This window comes from Sceloporus occidentalis, unplaced genomic scaffold (genome assembly GCF_023333645.1).
Source record: "Sceloporus occidentalis isolate IW3139 unplaced genomic scaffold, rSceOcc1.0.p SCAF_10, whole genome shotgun sequence".
Lineage (NCBI taxonomy): Eukaryota > Metazoa > Chordata > Lepidosauria > Squamata > Phrynosomatidae > Sceloporus > Sceloporus occidentalis.
The window spans coordinates 11,426,207-11,452,500 of record NW_028316990.1 but is presented as its reverse complement, the minus strand read 5'-3'; the positions used below and the strand labels follow the sequence as shown (position 1 = coordinate 11,452,500).

The following is a 26,294-nucleotide window of genomic DNA, read 5'->3' as shown; positions in this document are numbered from 1 at the left end:
TGCCATTTCATCCCTCTTTCCCCTGATTTCTCTTTCTTTCTTTCTTTCTTTCTTTCTTTCTTTCTTTCTTTCTTTCCTTCCTTCCTTCCTTCAACACTGAGGGCTAATCTACACGTAAGTATATTATGCGCATTGCTGTGGATTTTTGCACATTTGCATAGATGGTTAATTGCTTCCACTTTCCTGAGCATAGTTACATCTATTCACCTCCCACTGCCAATAATGTGCAGCCACCCAGTTTCCTATGAAGTGGACAGACAGTCTCACATGCAACAATGTGCATTTCTGCAGATATTCCAGTAAAAACAGCAAAGGCTGGGTCCCTCCCCCCGCCCAGAGTTTAAGGAGTCCCTGGCTCCCAAAAAGCCCAAGCTCCTGCGAATCATGTGTGGCCGGATCACATTCCATTTGACTAGTTGTTGCTGTGTGCCTTGATGTTATTTCCAACTTATTGTTACCCTAAGGTGATCCTATCACAGAGTTTTCTTGGCTAGTTTCTTTAGACAATGGTTTGCCATTGCCATCCTCCGAGACTGAAAGAGTGTGACTTGCCCAAGGTCATTCAGTGGGTTTCATGGCTCAATGGGTATTCAGGCCCCAATCTCCAGAGTCATAGTCCAACACTTGAACTACTACACCATGCTGGCTCTTATCCGACTAGTATGAAGAGTATTTTGATTGTGTAGACTAGCTCTGAGATAGCATACATAGTCCTCCAGCCCCCTCCTCCCTTCAAAATATATTGGTAAAGATTTGTATCTCTGTAAAATGCAGGCTTACCCTAAAGCCTGCTGGCACCAACTCCTTGTGTGTGGCATCCTGTATTTGTATTTAAATTGTAGCACATGGAAACAAAACAAACAAAGACACCATGGCACATCAAACCCAAGCCCTATCTAGTCCAGCATTCTGTTTGCACAGTGGCCAACCATATGCTCCTGGGATGCCTACAGGCAAGATATGAACACAAGCACACCCTCCTAGACTACAGAGGCATATGGCCTCAAGACTAGAGGGAATATACAGCTGTAGTGAATTGTAGCTTTATGATAGCTTTAGCCTCTGTTTCTACATTTCCATGGAAATCAATATATGCAATTTGTATGCATATCTGTGCTTTCTCTTATCTACTTCCTTTGGTAATGCTTTCCTCCCTTTTTGGCAATACATAAGTGGAAGTGTGATCCCCAGTCCTCGCTGTCACAAACCATCCAACTGTCCTGTTTTGACAGTCCCGATTTATCCTCTGCCATCTCACTTAATCAATTGGTTTCTCCCTCCTCCTCCGATTTTGACTCTGTCCTCAGCTTACTACAATTGCTGCAAACTGAGGGCCTGAGCAAACATGCCAAAATAAAGCTACTTCAGGTCACTTTGGAGGTATGCTGTTTAAATGACACGTGGATCTTAGGAGTCCAGAAGCTGCACCAAAGCTGTGGTCCAGTCCTTAGGACTGGAGCATGGCTTTGGCACGGCTTCTGGACTCTTAGGACACATGAATCATTTAAATAGCATATCTCCAAAGTGACCCAAAGCAGCTTTATTTTGGCCTATCTGTTCATGCCCTGAGTTCAAAATGCAAAAGTGGTTTGTGCTCAGCTCAGCAGAGAAGAGAGGAGAGGATGGAATCTTACCTTTCCCAGTAGGCTCAGGCAAAAACCAAACTGCTGCAGCCTCTCCTAGTTTATGTGTTTTTCTTCCTCATTAATAACTTTTGCCATCCTAACCATACTCTCAACTTGCTTGGCCACATGTGTCCTGGCTTTCATCTGTGAAATGATGAAGGGTATTAAGCATCTGGTAGAGAGATAAATCAGTATTTAGGCTGCAAGTGCTTGCCTACCCTCCTCTTGAGTAAGGTCTCCATCCATAATGTGTGAGAGAAGGGCTTGTTGGAAACCTCCTTGAGATCTTTCTTTCTTCTCTCCCCCCCACCTTTGGATGAGGATAATTCAGTCTCATGAATCATTCACCAAAAAGACAAAGAAATAAACCTATGTTTGGGATGTACCAGCAAACCCCCTGTTTCTGCAAACAAGGGCCAAAAAGTCAGAAGAGGATACAACCTTCCTGAGTGTTGCTTCTTTAGCGCTAAAATTCATTTGCCTCAACTGACCAAAGGAAAAAAAAATGTTTTATTCTATTTTATTTTATTTTTAATTAGAAATGTTCGCCCCATGGGCAGGCGGAAGAGAACAGAATCGGCAGGAGGCTTTTTGTCAGCTTAAAATATGTTTTTGTCCAATCAGCATGCTAATTAATGAGCTCCTTCCCATTAAAAGGAACTCATTATAGCAACTATTTGGGGACTGATTGATCCATAGGCATGAAGCAATTTCACAACTTAAAGAGCACCAGTGAACTACCTTTTGGGTTGGTTGGGTGGGTGGGGAAAAACATAATATTTAAAATAAATATGAAGGTACTGTAATTACTAGCTGCCTTATATTGCCTTTTCAGTGAACTAGTTCATCATTTAAGCATGAGGAATGGTTGCTCAATCTGCTCCAGGCATTTGGAAGCAATGAAAGTTACTGTGTATATATGTGTTTATTTAGAAAAGGAGTGGAAATCATGTGGCCCTCCAGATGTTGTTGAACTACAGTTCCCAGCATCCTTCACCATTATCTGTGCTTGCTAGGTTTCCTGGGAGCTGCGGCCCACAAACATGCAGAAGGCTGCATCATTTCCATCTTGACTTTATATTAGTATATTTCACTTGTTAAGGGAATGATCTTCAAAACAGATTAGCTTGAGCCAACCTGCCCCTCTCTAGATGTATTTTCCAGTAATTCACATCATCCTAGGCAACATAGCTAATGGTTATGATACTGGAGTCTGAGGGTAGTTTTATCCCTGTGTATCTGGGGGGTGCTGGTTTGGTGATGGCTGAAACAGAGAGTGATGGAGCATCCTGCTCCCCCTTTAACTGCTATGGATCCAACTTTTGAATTCTGGGACTTGCAGTTTGGTAAGGTACATGAAATTTTCCAATAGGAAGCTATAGCGCACACCTCTGTACAGTGCTAGAACTTTTTAGCAAAAAGTTATACTTGCTTCACCAAACTAAAAATCCCAACACTCCACAGGTTGATGTCCTGACAATGAACATGGGATCTGGTTGCTCAAACTTTATAATGCACTTACATTGGGAGCCTCTTCATCTTCAGTTCAACAGTCCCAGAACAACTGGCACCCAATACTTAGTGATCTTCCCATTTGGAAACATGGAAATGGAATCCTGTAACGCGGCCATTTCCAGGGCCTGTGCGATAAACTCCAGTGACAAGTTAGAGAGACAGCATGGTATAGTGGTTTAGGTGTTGGACTGCCACTCTAGAGACCAGGGTTCAATTCCTACCTTGGCCATGAAACCCCTCTCAGCCTCAGAAGATGGCAATGGCAAACCCTCTCAAAAGAAACTTGCCAAGAAAACCCCATGATAGGTTCACTTTAGGGTTGCCATAAGCCAGAAATGTCTTGAAGGCATAATACAACAATGTAGGAAAAGGTAGAAGTGACAGAGTTTTCTATCTGTATTTCCCCCCTCCATTTACATCCCCTCACCCATTCTTGTTTCTATTTTCTTTCACTTTTATGACCTATGAAAATATTTCCTAGCCCTTTTTTTTTTCTAATGAAGATAAGTGTTTATTGCATTAATTTTGCTTCAATATATTGCCTCTGTGTCAAGCTGTGGAGACAACAGCTCCTGAAAATTGTTGTTATTTTTGTTCGAGGTGGTTGATTTATTTTTAATTGCCTCTTCAGGTCTTGAGGCAGTTACCAGTACACTTGGTTTAATTGCATTTATTATTTAAGGTTGTAAAGGAAAGCTGGGGCTTTCTTGCTTATAAGGTTGTAGGTGATGGTGCTGCTTTATAAACAGTGGGAAAATTCAGTATTTTTCTAAAATATAAAAATGAAAAATGAAAAAGTGCAGAACGAGTGATCAACAGAGGCAGCTAGTAGATGCTATATCAGTATTGCAATGGATTGATTGTGGGATTTATTTCAAATTTTAAGTGCACTATCTATAGTGCTGAAGCTAACTATGGAATAAGGCTCAGAGTAGAATCATTGCACCATTGCTTGGGAAGTAACTTTTGTTCTGGTCCATTCCCTTTAGTAGTTAGTTGCCCTGAAAGCTGCAGTTTTTAAAGATGGCTCTTTACTTTTCAGTTCCTCAAAAGTAACTAAAATAGTTGTGGTTCTTGCATCTTGAAGATCATGATTTAAGATTTGACTAGCATTGATATCTTTGGTATTACAAAATCTGGGCATACACTAGATTTAAAAAACATTGTATAGGAAAGGCACTCATGTAAATTTAATGTGCGTGCGTGTGTTGATTTGTTCCTAATATTTTATTAGTTTCCTCGTCGCAGGAATCTTTCTTTAAAGAATGGGTTAAAAAGCAGAATTTTTTATATTATAAAGATCTTCTGTATCTGCAACAAGATAATTGGGAGTTTAAGTCACAAGAGATGGTTTTAAAGTAGGGTGCAGATGTTAATTGGTTTTCTTATTTACAACTTAAGGAAAAATTTACGCATGAAAAGCAAGACTCGAGGGCAACTAACAACAACTAAGTTAAAGAGGCTGGAGAAAAAGATTTCTATTTTGAATTGTATAAAGATGGCGAGCAAATAATTTAAGAAGTATATAAATATATTTTGAAATGGGAAACAGAAGTTGAATCTGTGAGAGAATGCATGATAAGGCGGGCTGAAAATTTGGGCCATAGTGTACAAATTGATATATGAGACTACAGATATAAATTCTCCTTTGTTCAGTAATCTGAAAGAAAGCGTAGATAAGATGATGTATAGGTGGTGTTTAACTCCAAATCAGTTGTCAGAAATGTCTAAAGAAGTTTTCAAATCAATATTGGGGTTGCCAGTGCAATGTGGTGAACTGGCAAGAAGGTGAAAGGCTATTGGTTTAAGATTTATATGTTAATGAAAGCAATAAAGGTAGATTTGATAGTGTTACCAGAAATGTTTTTGTTGGGCACTATAAAGGAATTGCACAAGAAATGTTGACTGTTTCTTTCATATATCATAACAGTGGGAAGAATAGTGTTTGTATAAACCTGGAAATGGATTGCAGTACCAGCGACAGAAGAACGGGTTATGAAGGTTGTGGACTTTGCTCAAGTTGCCAAACTGACATGGATTTTAAAAGATAAATCAACTGAAGATTTTTTTTTTTGAAGGATTGGAAACCATTGATAGATTTTCTGAGCAATAAGACATCTAACAATGCAATTTTTGTGGTTATAATTAAAAGTAATTACACTTAATTGAATTAAGTAGGATCTGTAATGCTAGAATAATATATTTTACTTATTTGGTTTCCTTGCTCAATACAGTCTGAGCAGGGAAGAATTCTTTTGTGTTTTAGTTAGACTGTATTTAGTTAGGTAGTGTTTCTTGTAATAGATTGGTGTATTTATAGTGGTCTATAGTATTATTTAAATTTAGAGTAGTTTAGTTCAGGTTTAGCTTTATATATGTATTAGGTATGCATGTTTTCCCACTTTTCACTTTCTTCTTTTCCTGTGTATTAAACTTACATTAAAATTAAACTTTTAAAAAAGCAATAAACATCTGAATGCCAGAAACCAAGAAAACACACTCTCATCTTGTCCACTTGGGTGCATATACCAAAGAGAAATAATGCAGTTTGACACCATTTTGAGTGCAGTCGCTCCATCCTATATAATACTATGATTTGTAGCTTTACAAGGTCTTAATCGTTCTCTATCAAAGAGTACTGCACCTCACAAAACTACAACAAATACCAGGATTCTTTAGGATGGGGCCATGGCAGTCAAAGTGGTGTCATCACACTGCATTATTTCTACAGTGTAGGTACACCTTATGCCATCTCCTCAACAGCCACAAATGTATACAAGGGAGCACCATGAGGAGCAATCCAACTCACCACAAATCAGGAGTGGAAGTCATACAGCTTGAAGGTCTTAATGTGGCCTCAAGGCTATTTCCATACTTTGGATCCTCCCCTCCATTTTGTAAAATATGAGTTGAGTATTGACTCTGCTTTAGAGGACTCATGGACCCCTACTTCTACTTGCGATAGTGTCTTTAGGTTTTTTTCCCTCCAAAGCTGGAAGTGAATTTCTAGTTGCTTCCAACACTGAACAAATGAGACTAATTCACATTTTTGGAAGGGGTGTAGCCCATAGTAAGTACTAGCAAATGATTACTCGCCCACAATTGCTTCACCACTGTGTGAGGCCACATGTAACCACAAAAGTAACTGAAATTACAGTGGTGAAGTAATTCCCCAATTAATTTACAATGGTAGTGCTACTGAACCATAACTATTGCCATATAGCTAAGCAGGGTAGGCATGGTTAGTACTTGGATGGAGACTTACCTAAGGGAAACCAGGTCTAGTAGGTGATATTACAGAGGAAGACAATGTCAAGTCACCTCTGAGTATTCCCTGCCTATGAAAACCCTACAAAATTCATGGGGTGCACCATAGGTTGACACACAGAGATAGTTATATGTAACTAGTTCAATCCAAACTCTTGACTGTGAGACTGTTCAAGTGAAGTGACTAGTCTATATAGTCTTTGATCTTCCAGAAATAAAGGCACTTTCTTCAAAACAAACAGATACCACATAAATCATGGAACATTCAAAAGCCTTCAAAAAAACTTTGATATAGACTTTAAATTTAGAGTCTGCACTTGAATTTTTCAGTATTTTTTTTTAACTCTCTCTTTTTTAAATCACGTTCCCTCCCCTTTCCTTTTTCAATTGACATTCTTACAGTCATCTTTGATGCTGCTCCGGGCAACTTTGTTTAGCCTTTGGTGTTTGCCTGGCTGAGCAATCTTTGAAGCTGCTGGAGGCAATTATTATCTCGCCTCTGGCTTTTGCTTGGTTGGACAGCTTTTGTTAGTGTTCTCATTTTTGCTTTTCAGATAAAAAAAGAAGAAGATATGATGAGGTCCTTCGGTGTATCTCATTGTTATCTCCAACTCTTTTTGTCTCTTTGGCCATTCTTGGGAGGGCTTGGTAAGATCTATAGCCTGGGTCTGTGATAGTTTTACCATTTTAATGGTTCCACTTTCCTCTCATTTTAACTCACACTCAAGTAACTTACTCTTCAAAAACACCTATATAGTGATTCCTTTGATTGCTCTCCCTCTTCTCCAGAGCGTCAGTCATCTCAACTGCATTCTTCAAGACAGAGGCTGCAGTAGGGCATTGGCAATGCCACCTACCTCCACAGATGTGGAAGAGCTCAGAGACATTTGGTGTCAGTGGGAACAGATAATCCACTCTGAGTTTAAAAGAGCTATCCAAGGTGCTGAAATTATTTTCAGAGAGAATTTGGCCCCTTGGTTATCTCCTTTAAAGTTTGGTCTAAAAAGCCAGAGCAGATTTACCATTATATTGACATGGACACCACCAACCATGTTCTGGAGGAGGGTGACCAAAATGGTGAAAGGTCTGGAAATCATGCCCGATGAGGAGTGGCTTAGGAAGCTGGGTAGGTTTAGGCTGGGCAAGAGAAGGTTAAGGTGTTACATGACAACCATACTTACATATTTAAAGGGATGTTGTATTGAGGATGGAGCAAGCTTGTTTTCTGCTGCTCCAGAGACAAGTACTGTCAGAGCCATACACTCTCACTCTTAATCACTCATAGTCCTTCTCTGCTGGGCTCTGCAGTGCTGCCACCACCTACTATTTCACAAGTTGCTCAATAAATATCATAGAATCATAGAGTTGGAAGAGACCACAAGCGCCATCCAATCCAACCCCCTGCCATGCAGGAACTCACAATCAAAGCGTACCCAACAGGTGGCCATCCAGCCTCTGTTTAAAGACTTCCAAGGAGGGAGACTCCATCACACCAGAGTATAGTAACCAATGGTTCAGGGAGCAGCACACGCCATGGACCACTATTAACAGGCTCCTAGGAATCATAATGTTTGCAGGAGGAAATTTTTAGAATAAGAAAAAAATATATATTATTACAGCAATTCTGATTTAAGCTGAAGATCACTCATGGGCTAGGTATTTTTCCTCCAATTCCCTGGAAGTATTATGGGATGCACCACTTGTGGTGACAGTTGCTTCAGGCAAAAGGTTAATTAACATGAAGAGGAGAGGTTTTCCATTTTGCTGCCTGAAGCATTTTCATCCAGTTGGTTCATTAAAAGCACCAGAATTTGTTATTGTTTCCTCCTCCCTCCCCATCTCTTATTCCTTATGTGTTGTGATTTACATTTAGATTGTAGGGGCAGAGACTATCAGGCGCTGATTTTAGCGTTAGGGACCGTGCACCAACCGAACGGTCCCTAACCTTAGCACAGCGCAGCAGCGTAGTAATGGCAGTATCCCATCCATATGTGCGCTATGGGTGTTTCATCCTCCAGTTTTCATGCCTCCTTCAAGTCTTATCTTGCTTTATGTATGATTTGTTCAGCATAGAAGTTAAAGAACTAGGATGTGGGCGAAATGTAGCCTTGCCTGACTCCCTTGCCAATAGGTTGGCATTCCATTTCTCCGTATTCTGTCCTATCAGCTACATCTTGTCTTAAGAACAAGATCAGGACAATCAAATGTTGTGGCACACCCATTTCTTTAAGAACAACTCATACAATCAAAGGTTTGCTATAATCTATAAAGCATAGGCAGATTTTCTTTTGAAATTCTTAGGTGTGCTTCGTGATACAAATTATGTTTGCAATATGATCCCTAGTGCCTCTTCCTTTCCTGAACTCCTCTTGGAGATCTGGCATTTCTCATTCTATATATGGCAACAATTTTGTCATAAAATTTTAAGCATCACTTTTCTTGCATGAGAATTAATGTGATGGCTGTGTGGTTACTGCAATCCCTGGTGTCCTTTTTGGGGGGATAGGAATGTATATTGAGCATTTCCAGTCTGTGAACCACTGTTTTGTTTTCCATATTTGCTGACAGATTTTAGTTAGAACTAGGGTAGACTCTGTCTTTGTAGACAGAAGCAGTTCTACTGATATCTCATCTGTTCCCGGTTGTTTAGTTTAAATACTCATAAAAATCAGGATACAGAGTCTTTGTAAGTATAATAAACCATTACAAGTAGCTTCAAAAAGTGTAGTCCTTTTTTATAAAAAAAAAACCCCAAAGCATCCTTTCATTGCTTGGTACAATTAACCTTTCCAATCCCCAACTCATCCCTCACTATATATATAAATATATATATATATGAATGAAAATATAGAACTTGACAGATGCAACAACTGAGAGATGATACAAAGGACGTGTTCTTATGCCAAAGAAATTATCACAACAAACCACAACTAATTCATAACACTGTGGCTTTGATATCCTTTTATGTTGTTTGTATTCATGCAAATTACCTTTTAACTTGTGCTTGGTGATAGTCACTTGAAACAGCTTGAACTTTTTGAATGCAAACACTCCATTAAAAAGCACAATAATGATTTTTGAACTTAGATCGCCAGACTGGGATACAGATAGGAGACTCTAGTTCCAATTTGCAGAGAATTTCATTGAGGCGTGCTTTTTTCTCCCTGTTGGCTTCCTGTCAGGAATTCAGCTTTATCTCATTTTGTCAGTTTATAAGCGTGTGTGTGTGTGTGTGTACACACACTCTCTCCCCTTTAACAAAAATAACAGTACTCTCTGGTAACACCAGACTTGTTCAATATGGTCTTAATTTGTATAAGACCGAGGTTGGATCCGCACTGCAGAAATAATCCAGTTTGATGTCACTTTAACTGCCATGGCTCCATGCTATGGAATTCTGGGGATTGTAGTTTGTTGAGGCAGCAGAACTCTCTGTCAGGGAAGGCTAAATGCAGTAGCTCACCAAACTATAATTCCCAGAATTACATAGCATGGAGCCATGGCAGTTAAAGTGGTGTCAGACTGTAACATTTCTGCAGTCCGGATCCAGCCTTATATAAAGCAGTGCATGCTTTAAGATCTGCAGGAGAGGGCTTTCTCTCAGCTCTACAATTTTTGCAGGTGTGGATGGTGAAGGCTTGGGAGAGGGCCTTCTCTGTGGCTGCTCCCAGGCTGTGGGACTCCCTTCTATGGGAAATCCAATTGTCCCTTTCTCTCCTCTTTTTCTGCCGGCAAGTGAAGACATTTTTCATTAAGGGGCATTAGGTGACAAAAGATACAGTTTTTAACGGCAAGTGGGGTGTAGTGTTTTATTTTGTTCTGCTTTAAATGTCTTTTTAAATGTAGTTTTAACTTGGGTTTTTCACTTGTTTTTTTTTTTTAAATAAAAGTTAGTTTAATTGTATTTTAACTTTTTGTATTAAGAGAGTTTTTCTTTAAAAATGTATTGTGTTTTTATGCAGTTCTAGAAGAGGGAGAAAGGTGGGAAGAAAGACATCACTTTAAAAAAAGAGGACAAAAAAGGTCTGCATAAAATGTTTATATGCTAATTTATATGTACAAGGGCAATAATTTAAATTTAACATCCATAGTTTAAACAGAAATACAAATCATCTCACCAAAGCGGAGAAGGCAGTAACTAGACATCTTGTGTCCTGCTCAGTTGGCTGTCCAGATGGGCTTCAAGACCCTTCTCTTCTGGTTCTGGAAAGTCCTTCAAATAAGGAACTGTCTATTTATAACACTTTTCAATAACAGTTATTAACATTTTGATATGTCTGAAGAGCAATGGCTCCATCCTAAAGGATTCAAGGATTTGGTGTTCGATGACAGGGGTGGGATATAAATGATCCAGTTGCAGAAATTGTTTCAAGCCCTTCATGGTCCTGAAGAAAAAGGTTGTTGATGTTGCTTCACCTTCCCAATATATCTGATTTCTTCTTCTTCTTCATTTTCAAGACTGAAAATGTATTCTCACATATGAAGATGCTTGTTTTGCCGTCTTTTGTACTTAGTATTTTGTTGGTTACATATGAATGTATCTATTTATTTAATTGCTGTTCAGTTATGGAGCAGGATGGTGCAGGCATGCAGAAAGGGAAAAGGTATTTCTGGAATTGTTCTGTGGTTTAAGTCAATCTGGAATTCTTTGGTGAGCACTAGAGAATTCTGAGTATCTCAACAAACTATAAATCCCAAGATTCCATAGGATGAAGCCATGATACTTAAAGTAGCATTGGACTACTATAACTGTGCAGAGTGGATACAGCTCTGAAGAATACTGCTTTAGGGAATGCTTTCCTCCTTGTACACACCACCCATCATATATGTGGGCATTTTATTAGTTACAATATAAATGCCAGGTTCTCTTTGTTTCAGGTCTATATTTGAGTTCATAACACATGCAACAATAAAAGTGAAATACGCAAAAGAATATCAGTGATACAGCAAGTATCTTTATCTTTATGCTGTCTCATAAAACCAGTGGCCCGCGTGCCCTATGTACCTCCTTCTCTATGCTACCAGGCTCTCTTTGGCACTTTTTGGTTCCATTTTTTAACACCAGGCATACAAATCATTAATTATCCATGTTTATATTTGACAAATTAAATTGCTGGGAATTAAAAAAAAGCAGTAGATCAATACGATTTGAATGATCAATTAATCATTCCCTTTAATTAAAACCACCAAATCCCAGGACATTTCATTTACATTTTATTACACCATTTCTAGGGCTGGAGCTTTTAGGCAAAGCTATCGATTCTCGCTGTACTCCTCGTACCTGGAGAGCAAGCAATTTATTAATCAGCAGCACACACCTCGCGATAGGATATATTGTTTAATTATCATAGACTACAGCTCAGGGAAGCCTTAGACTGTGAATTAACTAAGATATCAATGTTCCCACTAGTCTAGAATCTGTTAATTGTTGATTATTGCAAGTGCAATTCTCAAAGGTAGGAAGTAAGTTTGCCAGCTAATGGGGGTAGAGAGTCTTGCCTGAAATTTGGGGCATGTGTGGCCAGGTAACACCGGAGCATGGTCAAGAGGACAAACGTTATTAAAGAGGAATAACATACAAACTGGATTATTTCTTCAGTGGGGTTACAGTTTTTCCTGCAAGCTGCCATTCTGACAGCAGAGCTGGGACGAGTTACTTTTTTGGACTATAGCTTCTCAACATGCCAGCCAGTGACTATGCTTGCTGAGAGATTCTGGGAATTATAGTCCAAAAAGCAACGTTTCCAAGTTCTGTCTTGGGTTCTCCTGGAGATGGAGGATCAAATCTCATTGTTACAATAATACCAATTAAATTTGTAGTTTACACACAAATTGTACATGATACAACGAGATCAGTCAATCCCACCTAAATGGATGTGGAGCCATCCCATGAAGTCCTAGGATTTCTAGTTTGGTGAGGTACTATAATTTTCTGCTGGAGAGTTCTTGTCTACTTAAAGTTCATAAGGCACCCTGATTTAATTCTGAATCCTTCCTTTCAAGATAATTTGAAGTAACTTTGGCCCCAAACAGACAGGCCAAAATAAAACTGGTTTGGGTCACTTTGGAGATACGCTGTTTAAATGACACACACATCTTAAGAGGCCAGAAGCTGCTCCAAAACTGCACTCCGGTCCTTAGGACTGGAGCATGGCTTTGCAGCATCTTCCAGCCTCTTAGGGTGCATGTATCATTTAAACAGTGTACCTCCAAACCCAAAACAGCTTTATTTTGGCCTGTCTGTTCGGGCCCTTTGTTACCACAGTCTATTAGAGCGCTCTAGGAGAGATATAGTTTACCAAACTGCATATCCCAGAATTCCTTCAACTGGAGCCATGGCATTCAGAATGGTATCAGACTGTTGCAGCTGAGTAGTAGGCTCCATAATTGAAGAATGCAGCAAAAAGGAACTGTATTTCTTTTTCCCTTGGAACTCTTTTTGTAGTTCAGTATCTTAAAATGAAAATGAGCTGTGGCGTGTTTTATGTCAGGATTTTTTAATTTCCTTTATAAGTTTCTTCCTTTCACCAGTGAAAGCTCTGGCACTGATCTACAGCTACGTTACTGACACATATCTATCAAACAATTTAGCTTCTGTTCTTTGCATTATCCAGAAGAGTAATTGGGACTGGTAGAAAACATTAGTTATGAAATATGAATGCAGGAAAGCCAACAAACAAAACAAAAAAGGGAACAGACTCATGACATATGGCTTGCAATATCTAAATGCATTTGAACTACATGCATCTTGTTAACAGTGCTCATTTCTGTATTCTGTGCAGTCAGGTAAAATACATAATGCTAGCTTGTACAGTGTGTTATACCATCTAGTTTCTTGGACTAAGACACCGGCGAGGCTTTCAGTCAAATCCTTTCCAAAGCCTACCGTGAAGCTCATTGGACTCTATCAATCTCATGTACCTCACTGAGCTGTTGTGAAGCTGTAAGTAAGACCATTTGCACTGAGTTGGGCCTCTGCCACTAGGCAGATAGCTTTTGGAGTACTGTTTAGCATCATGACCAAACTTTAAAAACTATCTAGAACAGGAGTAGACTGGGGCTAATTTCAGCATTAAAGAGCATTTAAAGCATCCCACAAATAAAGCATCCCACAAATAAAGCGAAAATGGCGAGAAATTGCACAAATGATTATCACATGCAATTGCGCAAATAAAGTGATATCAGAAATGCATTGTTGCTGAAATCTCTAAAGAAGATGCATGCTAATGCTTCTTTGTGATCACTTGAATGACGGGTTTTGTGTGATTTTGTGTGAAATCATTTCACGTACTGTAAATACGCATTTTTTTCTGGGATATTCATGGGATAAACTCCCAATCTCCTTTGTGTAATAAACTCCATAGTTTCCCTGTGGGCAGCATACACCCCTGGGGCTTTTTTTAGTGACCCCAAGTCCCCCACAGGGGTCAAATGCTTTACAATATTTTGAATTTTGCCACAAAATGTGCTGTAGAAAGTATCATGCCCATAATTTATTTATTCAATTATTTGTATCAAAACGAAACACTATGTTATTACAATAATAAAGGTAAAGGTAGTCCTTGACAAGAATGGCTAGTCGTAACCAAATGTAGGGGGCAGTGCTCATCCCCATTTCTAAGTCAAGAAGCCAGTGTTGTCTGAAGACTGCTCTGGTGGTCATGTGTCCAGCATGACCGCACCAAAGGCTGTTACCTTCCCACCAAAGTGGTACCTATTTATTTACTTGCATTTGCATGCTTTCAAACTGTTAGGTTGGCAGAAGCTGGGACTAGTGACAGGAATACCAATTACCAAAACCTTTATGCATTTGCTAACATTTCTAATTTAATTCATTGCTATATACGTACTGATCTCATGACATTAATCCATTATTTTAATTGATCTTCCTTGTGTCTCTCCAGTTTGTGTGACTTAATCCTTTATCTTTGTCCACTTCTGCTTCAGTGTCAGATTGCTGTTTGTCACTTCAGGATACTATGTGATTATTTATTCTCTTGACTTTGTTATCGAATCTTTCTGCTTTTGATATCCTTTGTTGTGTAGTTTAATTTCTCCATTTGTTTTTACTGTGTTCCATAATTAGCTTCCATTCTGATTCTATTTCTTCTGACAGTTTCCCATTTCATCAACAGGTCAATTTGTCCATTTCTATTGCAATGGATGCTGAATTTCTAAGAATTCGTTGACCTCGAGTTGAATCTGAAAAGAAGATAGAAAGAGAGACCCCAGGGAAAACTGAAGGAGGAAGGATCAGAGTTTTGCGATCGGATGAATGGATGCATTGTAAAAATGTGGGTTTTGAACATGAAGCACAATATACGATTTACAACTATTTTTACAAAGATAAATCAGGAGATTATCATTGACTTTTTCCATTACTGGAAAGCAGCATCTAAAAATAAGAGAGAGGGAGGGAGGGAGACAGGGAGGGGTTTTATGATTGTTTTGGGGAAAAGAGTCCACCTGGAGCAAACAAAAATGTTGTATTATGGAGGAGAGATTTATTACTTTGTTTGGACCAAGAATCCAGCTGCTACTAGAGTTTTCAGTTACGGTAGAATTCTCTTTATGAAAAAGTTTGAATATCCAAAAACTGCTTGTTATTCCAAATCATTACTAGTGTAATATTTCTGACTATCTTGAAGTCTATGAAATACAGGTTGGATTAGCTGTAGCCTGAAGGGTTTGTGGAACAGAAAAATTGAGCATTTTGCAGAGTGGTGTGGAATGAAATGCATACAAATGACAAGAGAAAAACTATTCTCAGTGGTGTTATTTGGAGGTGTGGGTAATAAAATCCACACTGTGAACCACCCCAGAAGAGGAGTGATATTCGGTTAGGCTCTCCTGCTGTGTTCCTCATGGCTTGCTGTGGAGGTGGATTCCTCTTGCAGCAAAGGGAAGGCTCCAATGCACCCTTTTGGCCATTGCTGCCACTCCTGGCAGTGCCACCCCATGCACCATGTGTCACCACCCCATGCACCATGTGTCTCTACTTTGATGCTAGTTTTATTGTGTTCAGTAAGATTTACATCTATGTGTAGGGAAGTATGCAAGGTGGGAATAATGTGTCCCTCCAGATTTTTGCTGGCATATGCTCAAACAGTTCCAGTTTGACAGGGAATGACAGGCCTGATTAGAATCACAGAATCCTAGAGCTGGAAGAGACCACAAGGGCTATCCAGTCCAACCCCCTGCCATGCAGGAACACAGAATCAAAGCACCCCAATCGATGGTCATCCAGCCTCTGTTTAAAAACCTTCACAGAAGGAGACTCCACCACTTTCTGAGGGAGTGTTTTCCGCTATCAAACAGGTCTTACAATCAGGAAGTTCTTCCTAACGTTGAGGTGGAATCTCTTTTCCTGTAGTTTGCATCCATTGCTCTGTGTCCAAATCTCTGGAGCAGCAGAAAACAAGCTTGCTCCATCCTCAGTATTACACCCTCTTCAAATATTTAAACAGTGGTATCATATCACCTTTTAACCTCCTCTTCTCCTGGCTAAACATACCCAGCTCCCTAAATCTCCCCTCATTGGGCATGATTTCCAGACCTTTCACCATTTTGGTCACCCTTCTCTGGACATGATTGATCCTCTGTTGCTCCATTTTTCCAGCCGCTCTTAAAGTGCTCCCTCTCCTCTGCTCATGTTCCCCATTATTTCAATTGCTGCAAACTGGGTTTAATGTGGAAAAATAATCGACATGTTATTAACTCAGTGGGGTGTTGGGGAGAGAAGCAAAAGCCAACTGCAGCAGCCTCTCAGACTGGAAAAGAGTTCTAAGGAAACCCTAGACTGGTAAAAGAAGGATAGGGCAGCTTTGGTGAAGATGGTACACACTCAAATTGGGCAAACATTGCTATGAGGATTGGATGAGACTACTTTATCTGGTCCATGTAGATGAGCCCTAGGATTTGGAAGGGCAGCTATGAAGGAACTCAATAAGATCCAGAAGTGTAAAGATATATCATTGAATACTAAAGTTAGGGCTGTCCATGCCATTGTATTTCCAGTTTCTATGCATGGTTGTTAAAGCTGGACAGTGAATAAAGCTGACAGGAAGAAAATCAATTCATTTGAAATATGGTTCTAAGAAGACTTCTATAAAAACCGAGACAAGGGCCCAGAGCAATGAATGCAAGCTCCAGGAAAAGAGATTCCACCTCAACATTAGGAAGAACTTCCTGACAGTCAGTGCTGTTTGACAGTGGAACAAACTCCCTCGGAGTGTAGTGGAGTCTCCTTCCTTGGAGGTCTTTAAACAGAGGCTGGATGGCCATCTGTCAGGGATGCTTTGAATGAGAGTTCCTGCATGGCAGAATGGGGTTGGACTGGATGGCCCTTGGGGTCTCTTCCAGCTCTATGATTCTATGGTCAAAAGAAAAATTAATGGGTCCTAGAGAAAATCAAGGCTTACTTTTCCCTTAAACCCAAGATGACCAAATAAACTGTTGTATTTCGGACATATCATGAGAAGACATGACTCACAAGAAAAAGAATAATGTTTGGTTAGATAGAAGGCAGTAGGAAAAGAGGAAGACCACATTCCAGATTCATAGACTCAATCAAGGAAGCCATGACCACCATCTGCAAGACCTGAGTTTGGTGATAGGGTGACTTGGAGGTCTCTGCTTTATGGGGTCTCCAATAGTCGAAATTAACCTGGTGGCAGTTAACAACAACAAATGTTTAGGACTGCAGCTCCTAGCATTCTTGACTGCTGGTTAGACTAAGTGTGGTGGGACTTGCATTTCAATGACACATGGAGGGCAGCATAGTCCCCACAACTCATTGAGGATTTACATTACTGTAACTACAGGCAATTACACATTGGTCTAAAGATGTGTGAGTTCTCATGATCCTTGGGTCATCTCCTTGAGTTTTGCTGGTTGTTGTTACATCTGCATCCACACATTCCACTGTATTTTGGAGGTATTTGTAATACAGTAATTTATGGGATCTGCGCTAGGAATCGTCCAAACATTTTTTTAAGGTTGAAGTGTGGTTTGCGGAGGTAGTCTGAAGGGCAATTTTTTTTCTCTCTGCATCTTCAATAAATGGGAAAGAAACCTTTTTGTTCTAATGTGTCATGGAATTAAAAAGAAACCCATTCAAGAGTAGGAAAGAAATGTTGTAGGTGTCAAGAAAGGAACAAGAAAAGACACTGCAGAAATAATCCAGTTTGAGACCGCTTTAACTGCCTTGGCTCAGTGCTAGGAAACCCTAGGATTTGTAGTTTGTTGTGGCACCAGAGCTCTCTGACAGAGAAGGCTAAATGTCCCACAAAATTACAATTCCCAGAATTCCCTAGTATTGAGCCAAGGCAGTTAAAGCGATCTCAAAGTGAATTGGTTCTGCAGTGTGTTTTGGCCCCTTGTTTTGCTACTGTAAAGAAACTACAGCAACAAATACCATCTGGAGGACCCCAAGACAACAGTCTTATACTGATGTTCCTGGAACGATGTTCCAGTCGGTGGGACTTTTATCCAAGTAAACATGCACACTGGTTGTTGTTGTTGTTGTGTTTCCGACTTATGGCGACCCTAATGGGGTTTTCTTAGAAAGATTTGTTCAGAGGAGGGTTGCCATTTTGAATAACCATTGCTTGCAATGAAAAAAGTTTACTCCCACAGACTTCAACATGCCTAAATAAACAATGACATGGAGTGGAAAATTTTCCATTATAAGGCATGGACCGCTTCACAAAATGAATTGGAAACATAATGAAGGGATGCAAGGCAGTTGGAAGGAATAAACTTCCATTCCAAACTCCACATCGAAGTTGTGATTAACGTTTTTGCAGGTGCCAGTCCCTGGGAAGCACATATATTTACATGCACAGCATGGCTTTGGACATGGAAATAGAGAAATGAACGAATGAAGTTAACAACTTTCAGTGCCTTTATTTCTTAAAATCTGAATAAAGCGAGTGACATCCGTGTTGTTGAAATCATATTATAAAATGTAAATTTTAAAATAATCAAAATAACTTTTAAAAAGAATAATATTTAACTCATTAGTCGATCTCACTTCATGGTGACCCTGTGGATGAGACATCTCTAAGGCCGTTATCATACTGATCCTGAAGGAAATGCCAAGCAGGGCCAATTAGAAAATAAGCCAAATTACGTGATTAATTACCACCCGTGAAGAGCGGCACTGCGGTCGTTCCAAGTGCAAAGCGGAGCGAGGGCAAAATAAATTATCAGACCAGTACATACCATGCAGATTCTCCAGTTCGAACTGGGATCCTTGCACATGCCCAGTGGGGCTCTGAACACATCTTGAACTTTAATGCTTCCGGGGTGAAGAAGGGAGACGCTTCCCCTGTTTCCTGCGTCTTGTTTCGCGTGAATGCAGGCTCCACGTGAAATATAGATGTGGTGGGCATATATCAGTGGACTTTATACATGTATATCTGCACATATAGATGGGTGCACCTATGCATGTGTGTGTGTGTGTGTATAGGTGCATCCATCTATATGCACAGATGTGCCACTATGTGGTCCAAGCACATGTAGTTGTAAATAGAATGTGTGTGCTTCAGCTCCTCAAAGCACATATATGAGTGTGTGTGTGTATATATATATATATATACACACACACACACACACACACACATACAACAATGTATATATGTAAGCACACTTATATACATATATATACATATATATACACATTACAAATTAACATAAACATAGGGATTACAAATTAAAACAAATAAACAGTAAATATACATAGATAGATTCTGCCTACCTTCAGAGATTTGGTCCTTTTATATATATATATATATATATATATATATATTAACCATTCTTACCTCCATAAGCCATAAAAAGTCCACATAACAAAATAATAGAGACATTTAACTCTGGTTTTCATTCTCTTCATTTCTATTCAAACTTGAACAATATAATTAATTATTATCTCATTATCTCCCAAGAGTCTTGGTTTTGCATCAGTTTAAATAATGTAAATACAAAAAAATTTTTAAAATTTAAATATATTTTTTCTGGTACTTTTTTCTTTTTGCACTCTGCACATGCTCAGAGGAATCGTCAGCCGCACTGGAGCATCCTGCGCAGGCGCAGTCCCGCTTTTAGCGAAAGGACCGGCGACGACAGGGTTAAAGAAAAAAAAAGGATGCAGTGCTACTTGTCTCTTCGAGTGCCACGCCTCCTTCGCTTACGTCACACGCCCAGCCACGCCTCTTTAGGCTGAGCGATATAAGGAGGGGAAGAGTGCGCATGCGTGCCTTGGCCACGCCCCTTCCAGTGTACGTTGGTGCGTAGCGGTGGGCGGGGCGCGCCCTTGACGTCAGACGGGAAGGTGACCGGCCAGAAGCAGAGGCGCCGCCATGTTGTCGCTGGCTGGTCGTTCTGGGCCCTTGGCGCCTTACTTGGCGGCGGTGGCGCATGCCGTGCCGGGGCCCCTGAAGCCCTTGGCGCCGGCCTTGGCTCCGTCGGCCACCCTGGAAGCCAAGCGGCCTCTGCTTTGCCGGGAGTCGCTGCAGGGCCAGGCGGCGCGGGGAGGCCTGGCTGCCTCTGCCAGCCTCAACGGTGCGCCTCGGAGGGGGATATGCGGGAGGAAGGGCCCGGGCGCTGGGCTGGAGAGCCAGGGAAGGAAGGCACGCTCTCTCAGCCTCCCTCTGGAGAACCTTCCCGAGAAAGGCCCGCCATTGGGCCGAAGTGGCTCGGAGCCAGGCAGAAGAGGAAGGCAGTAGTCAAGGGCCTGGGAACCACGAAGCCCTATGAGCAACGCCTTAAGAAGCTGGGGAAGGCTGAGAGGGGATAGGAGAGCCCTGTTTCAATACTTGAAGGGATATCCCCTGGAGGAGGCTGCTCCAGAGAAGAGGAAACAATGGAGCAATGGATGCAAGCTCCAGGAAAAGAGATTCCGCTGTTCGACAGTGGAAGACACTCCTTCCTTCCTCAGAGTCTCCTTCCCTGGAGGTCTCTAAACAGAGGCTGGGTGGCCATCCCTTGGGGTTGTTTTGATTGAGAGTTCCTGCATGGCAGAATGGGGTTGGACTGCATGGCCCTTTGGGGGGTCTCTTCCAGTTCAATACGATCCAAACTTCCATCCGCCATAGAAAGAGATTGTAGCCCCCTTGAGACTGAAAGAAAGGAGCTATATATGGCTGAGATAGATCTCATTTATTTCAGAGATGTAGCCGTGTTAGTCTATAGAATCAGTATGTAGAGAGACCTTGTAACACTTTTGAGACTCACTGAAAGAAAAGTTGGCAGCATGAACTTTCCCCTAGGCTTATGTCTACTTCCTCAGATGCATTTGGTGGAGTTGAAGCCAGGGACAGACATATTAGGTATCTGAGAATGTCAATCTGAATTCAAAGTCCTTTGTGTTGAATTTCTCACATACCAATGGCATATATATGTCTGTCCCTGGCTTAGCACTCCACCAAATGCATCTGAGGAAGTAGACTGAAGTCTAGGAAAGCTCATGCTGCCAACACCTTTCTTCCAGTTAGTCTCAAAGGTGCTACAAGATCTCTCTGCATGTTGATTCTGCAGACTAACACGGCTATATCTTTGGATTCTTCCGATCGACATGTTCAATATGTCACCCCAACTTTGTCCTCACAACCTTCTTGAGAGGTAGGGCAGGATAAGAAGGAAGGAGAGGGAGGTTAAGGGTGTCTCAGGGTCACCAAATGAGTTTCCCACAGCTTTGTGGATTCCTTGCAGTGGTTCCACTTTAACCACCAGTTAATCATAGAGTGTTGGAAGAGACCGCAAGGGCCATCCAGTCCAACTCCCTGCCATGCAGGAACTCTCAATCAAAGTATACCTGACAGATGGCCATCCAGCCTCTGTTTAAAGACCTCCAAAGAAGGAGACTCCATCGCCCTCCAAGGAAGGAGTGTCTTCCACTGTCAGGAAGTTGTTCCTCCTAATGTTGCGCTGAAATCTCTTTTCCTGTAGCTGGCATCCACTCTTTCATGTTCTAGCGTCTGCAGCAGCAGAAAACAAACTTGCTCCATCCTCAGTGTGACACCCCTTCAAATACTTAACCAGCACTATCATAACATCTTTTAACTGTCTCTTTTCCAGGCTAAACATCCCCAGCTCCCTGAGTCGTTCCTCATAGGGATTCATGGTTTCCAGACCCTTCACCATTTTAGTCAGCCTCCTTTGGACACGCTCTAATTTGTCAACATCCTTTTTGAGTTTTGGTGCCCAGAACTAGACACAGTATTCCAGGTGAGGTCTGACCAAGGCAGAATAGAGTGGCACGATTACTTCTCTTGATCTAGACACTATACTTCTGTTGATGCAGCCTAGAATCACATTGGCCTTTTTACCTGCGGCATTGCACTAGTGATGCATGTTCAACTTGTGGTCTACTAGGACTCCTAGATCCCTTTCACATGTAGTCTCCTTAAGCCAGGTGTCCCCCATCCTATGTCTGTGCATTTCATTTTTTCAACCTAAGTGCAGTATCTTACATTTTCCCTGGTAGATGAGGCATTTCCAAGACCCCCTGTCATTCGCTGCTCTGCTCAGGTCCTGCAAACTCAGGCCTGTGGTCTCTTTGAGTCTCTTCGTCTGGCCTGTGGCTTTCCTCTCTTTCTACCGCCCTCTACCTTCCCTACCATTATTGTCTTTTTTGGTGAGTCTTGCCTTCTCATGATGTGTCCACAGTATGGCAGCCTTAATTTTGTCATCTTGGCTTCCAAGGAGATTTCAGGTTTGATATGTTCAAGGACCCATTTATTGGTCTTTTTGGCTGTATATGGTATCCTCAGCACTCTTCTCCAGCATCACATCTCCGATGGGTGGATACTTTTTTATTCTGCTTCCTTCACTGTCCATTTTTCACATCCAACCCCCTGCCATGGTGGCATGGTGATGGGGAATATGATGGCTTGGATGATTCTAGCTTTAGTGTTTATTTGTATATCTTTACTTTTCTTCTCAGTAATTAATCACTAGTTCCATTTTAACCACTACAGCGTCCACTGGCTCTGATCGAAGGGTGAAGGATGGTTGTGTGTTTCTTTTGGGTTTACATTGGCCCCATACAGACCGGCCAAAATAAAGCTGCTTCAAGTCACTTTGGAGGTAAGGTGTTTCAATGATGCATGCGTCCTAAAAGTCTGGAAGCTGCTCCAAAGCTGTGCTCCAGTCTTTAGGATCATGGCTTTGGTGTGGCTTCTGGACTCTTGGGACGCATGTATCATTTAAGCAGCATACCTCCGAAGTGACCTGAAGCAGCTTTATTTTGGTCTGTCTGTATAGGGCCATTGTCACAGTAAGGCTTGCTTCCCTCTCCAGTCCAATTTGCAAGCCTCTTCTTCACATGGAAAAACCACCATGGTTTGAATATGGAAGTACCATTTATCTATTGTGAATAATGGTTTTTTTGTAGGATTCTCTCCAGCTGCTGTCTGTCCTAGTACAGAGAAAAGCAGTGGCATAGGGTTACAGTATTATTTGTAGTACTGAACTTCCTAAAAGGTCAGGTACTGAGGCATGAGACTGTGTGGGAGACACACTACAGTTGAGTGAAAGGAACTGCTGATATTTTCAAGGTGTACTCTGGTTTGTTATACGGTTAAAATGTAAATATGCTTTGTATAATGTGTTCCAAGTGTACAAATGTATGTTTAACAGATGGGGATAATGTGCCGCTTGGGGAAATGGCAGAAATGGTTTAAACTTGCTAAAAATTGTGTTGCTTCATTAATTCTTCATTGGATGCAAATAGTCTTCTGTTTAACTTTAGACCTTGAAATTAAATGTGTATTAGCTTTGTCCTAAAAATCGTAACACCAAACTTCATTTAATTTCTTTAGGAAGTAGTCTTCAAAGAAGCTAATTGTAAAGAGATGCTATTTATCCCTTCATTAGTTCTAGCTTGTTGCAGACGCTGTATTGTAATCATCTTTGCAAACAATGTCCCAGGAGATCCTAAATTGCCTAAAGCGTGTTTCTGAGAACTCTTAGTGTTGTTGCCCTTTGATTCCTGGACAGAAAACAAAACCTGTCATAATTTGTGTGCACAGTTATTTTGGAGAAATCCTCACTTCACTCAGTGAAATTTCTGAGTCACTTGGTTATCAACAGCCCTGCTTAGATCTTCCAATCTCAGACCTGTGGCTTCCTTCATTTTGGTCTTCCTTTTTCCTTAAAGCCTTCTACTTTACCAAACATGATTGTCTTTTCTAGTGAGCCATGTTTTCTCATGATATGTCCAAAGTATGACAGTCTCAGTTTAGTCATCTTGCCTTCTGGGGTTAATTTAGGCTTGATTTTCTCTTGGATCCATTTATTTGTCTTTTTGGAAACCCATGATATCTGCACAGCTCTTTTCCAGCATCAATTTCAAATGAGTTGGGTTTTTTCCCCTGACAGCTTCATTCACTGTCCAGCTTATACAGACATACATAGAAAGGGGGAATGAGATGGCATGAACAATTCTGACTTTCGTATTGAAGGATTTTGCGTAGCTTCTCCATAGATTCCCTTCCTAATCTTCTGATTTCTTGACCACAGTCTCCATTCTAATCACTCTTAAATAAATGTATGTGCCACAACATTTGATGTGTAACCTACACTCAGGACTAGGGGCCACAATTAGGACAGAATACAATAAGCCCTTGGTATCTGCTGATGTTTGGTATCCAGGATCCCCCATGGATACCAAAATCTGTGGATGCTTAGGTCTCGTTAAATACAATGGTATAGTAAAGTGGAATCCCTCATTTGTTATTATATGCCTTGAAGTCATTTCTGACTTATGGCAACCCCAAGGCAAGCCTATCATGGGATTTTCTTGGAAAGTTTCTTCAGAGGGAGGTTTGCCATTGCCATCTTCTGAGGCTGAGAGAGTATGAAATGATAAAATAAAGCTTTGCTTTTTGGAATTTATATTTATTTTGTGTATTTTCAAGCCATGGAGGATTGAATCTGTGTATAAGGAGGGCCAGCTGTATAAAATAAAACTGAATGGTTTCCAGTGACAAGGCTTCAATTTAGCACCTTTCTGTTTAACTGGTATGCTGAATGTATCGTACATAAAGCTGAATTTGACTTGGAGGAAGGAGGTCTGAAAATTGGAGAAAGGAACATCAACAATTTAAGATAGCAGATGATGCCATGCTACTATCAGAAAATAGCAAAGTCTTGGGATGATGATTAAAGGAAGTCAAGGGGGAAAGTGCAAAGAGAGGTTTACGGTTGGACACCAAGAAAACAAAAAATTAATGGCCACAGATGATTTATATAATTTTACAGCAAGTGATGAAGGCTTGAAATAGTGCAAGATTTTCCATACCTTGGCTCAGTCATTAATCAGAATGGAGAATACTTAGTTTTCTGCCATGAAAGTGTTCCATTTCTAAATGTTCATTGCTTCATAAAGTTAGTGACATAAGGATATGATAGCAGCTAAATTGGGTAATGTCATTGTTATAATTAACCTTTTTCATGTGACTGTGCCTAGAAAACATACTGTAATTTTTGTGTTAAAATGAGATTATAGTTATTAACTATAACTATTACCATAATAACCATAGTTATTATGGTAACCTGGAAATGTATAGGATGTGTTGAGCTGCCATCTATTAAACACATACATTCTAGTGGCTCCTAAGTAAAAGTGGTTATTGGTTTTCTTTGTGTAGGATATTCATGTGATTATGGATAAGCATTATCACTGGTGTTGTGTTACTTGAAGAAAAGCAAGAAATAAGTAATAGTTTTGTCATTTGGACAGTGTACTTTGGTGATCATTATTATATTTTAAAAAGTGCTTTTTAATACAAAAATTGTGTAATTATTCCTTCTCTTTTGCAGCTCCTGCTAGCGTTCGTTTTCTCCACAATGATGTCACTGTGCCTGACTTCTCTGACTACCGTCGTCAAGATGTGTTAGATAGCAAGACTTCATCTCAAGAGAGCAGCGAAACCAGAAAAGCATTTTCCTACTTTCTCACAGCAACAACTTGTGTGGCCTCAGCATACGTTGCTAAGAATGTTGTTACTCAGTTTGTCTCTAGCATGAGTGCTTCTGCTGATGTGTTGGCAATGTCAAAGATTGAGATCAAGCTGTCTGATATTCCAGAAGGCAAGAACATGGCTTTCAAGTGGAGAGGGAAGCCCCTGTTTGTGCGTCACAGAACCCAGAAAGAGATTGATCAAGAAGCTGAAGTAGCTTTGACTGAATTAAGAGATCCTCAGCATGACTTAGACAGAGTAAAGAAACCTGAATGGGTTATATTGATAGGGGTATGCACCCATCTTGGTTGTGTACCCATTGCAAATGCTGGAGATTTTGGTGGGTATTACTGCCCTTGTCATGGTTCACATTACGATGCATCTGGGAGAATCCGTAAAGGCCCTGCTCCTTACAATCTTGAGGTTCCATCCTATGAATTCCCTTCAGAAGATTTAGTTATTGTGGGTTAAATTGATGGACCTAGATACTCCTGTACACATTGGAAAAAGAGGCTGGTGTAATGTAATGTAATGTAAAAATGAGCCTAGTCATAAAATGTAGCCACCTGTCAAAGCTCACTGTTCAGTGGCAATGATTTGTTTGCGTACTTGGTCAGTTTTAATAAAGGATTAAACTGATGCCTTGTAAGTAGTTGTTTGTCATAACTAGAGCAATTTTAATATCTAATTGAAGACTGCTTAAAAGTGTAAGTAGGCTTTATGCTTTTTGTGCTATTATAAATGGCTGTCAGTCAGACAACTGAAGTAACCATGGGTGAATTTGCACAATACTTCACTTGCATATGTGAGCACATGTCAAAGCTTAATATGCAAGCTGGTCATAATGACAGTTTTCACTCTTTGCTGTATTCTAACATACATAGTTCCAGTTGATTATTTCATTATGTGCCCTTGGAAAGAT

The 26,294-nt window shown here is 40.5% G+C and overlaps 1 protein-coding gene across 1 annotated transcript; it reads left to right on the top strand.

Annotated features, from left to right (window-relative positions):
* Nucleotides 1-19,716: 19,716 nt before the first annotated feature.
* Nucleotides 19,717-26,011, top strand: LOC149305895 (cytochrome b-c1 complex subunit Rieske, mitochondrial-like). The gene is made up of 2 exons (XM_089540567.1): nucleotides 19,717-19,970; nucleotides 25,233-26,011. The coding sequence occupies exons 1-2, from the start codon at nucleotides 19,769-19,771 to the stop codon at nucleotides 25,841-25,843; spliced, it is 813 nt and encodes a 270-aa protein (XP_089396693.1). The 5' UTR covers nucleotides 19,717-19,768; the 3' UTR covers nucleotides 25,844-26,011.
* The last annotated feature ends 283 nt before the right edge of the window (nucleotides 26,012-26,294 follow it).

Bases quoted from the DNA above. Each gene is read 5' to 3' on its own strand.
- LOC149305895 (XM_089540567.1), top strand. From the start codon at position 19,769: ATGTTGTCGCTGGCTGGTCGTTCTGGGCCCTTGGCGCCTTACTTGGCG. The intron at 19,971-25,232 runs GTGCGCCTCGGA...TCTCTTTTGCAG, and splicing joins TGCCTCTGCCAGCCTCAACG to CTCCTGCTAGCGTTCGTTTT.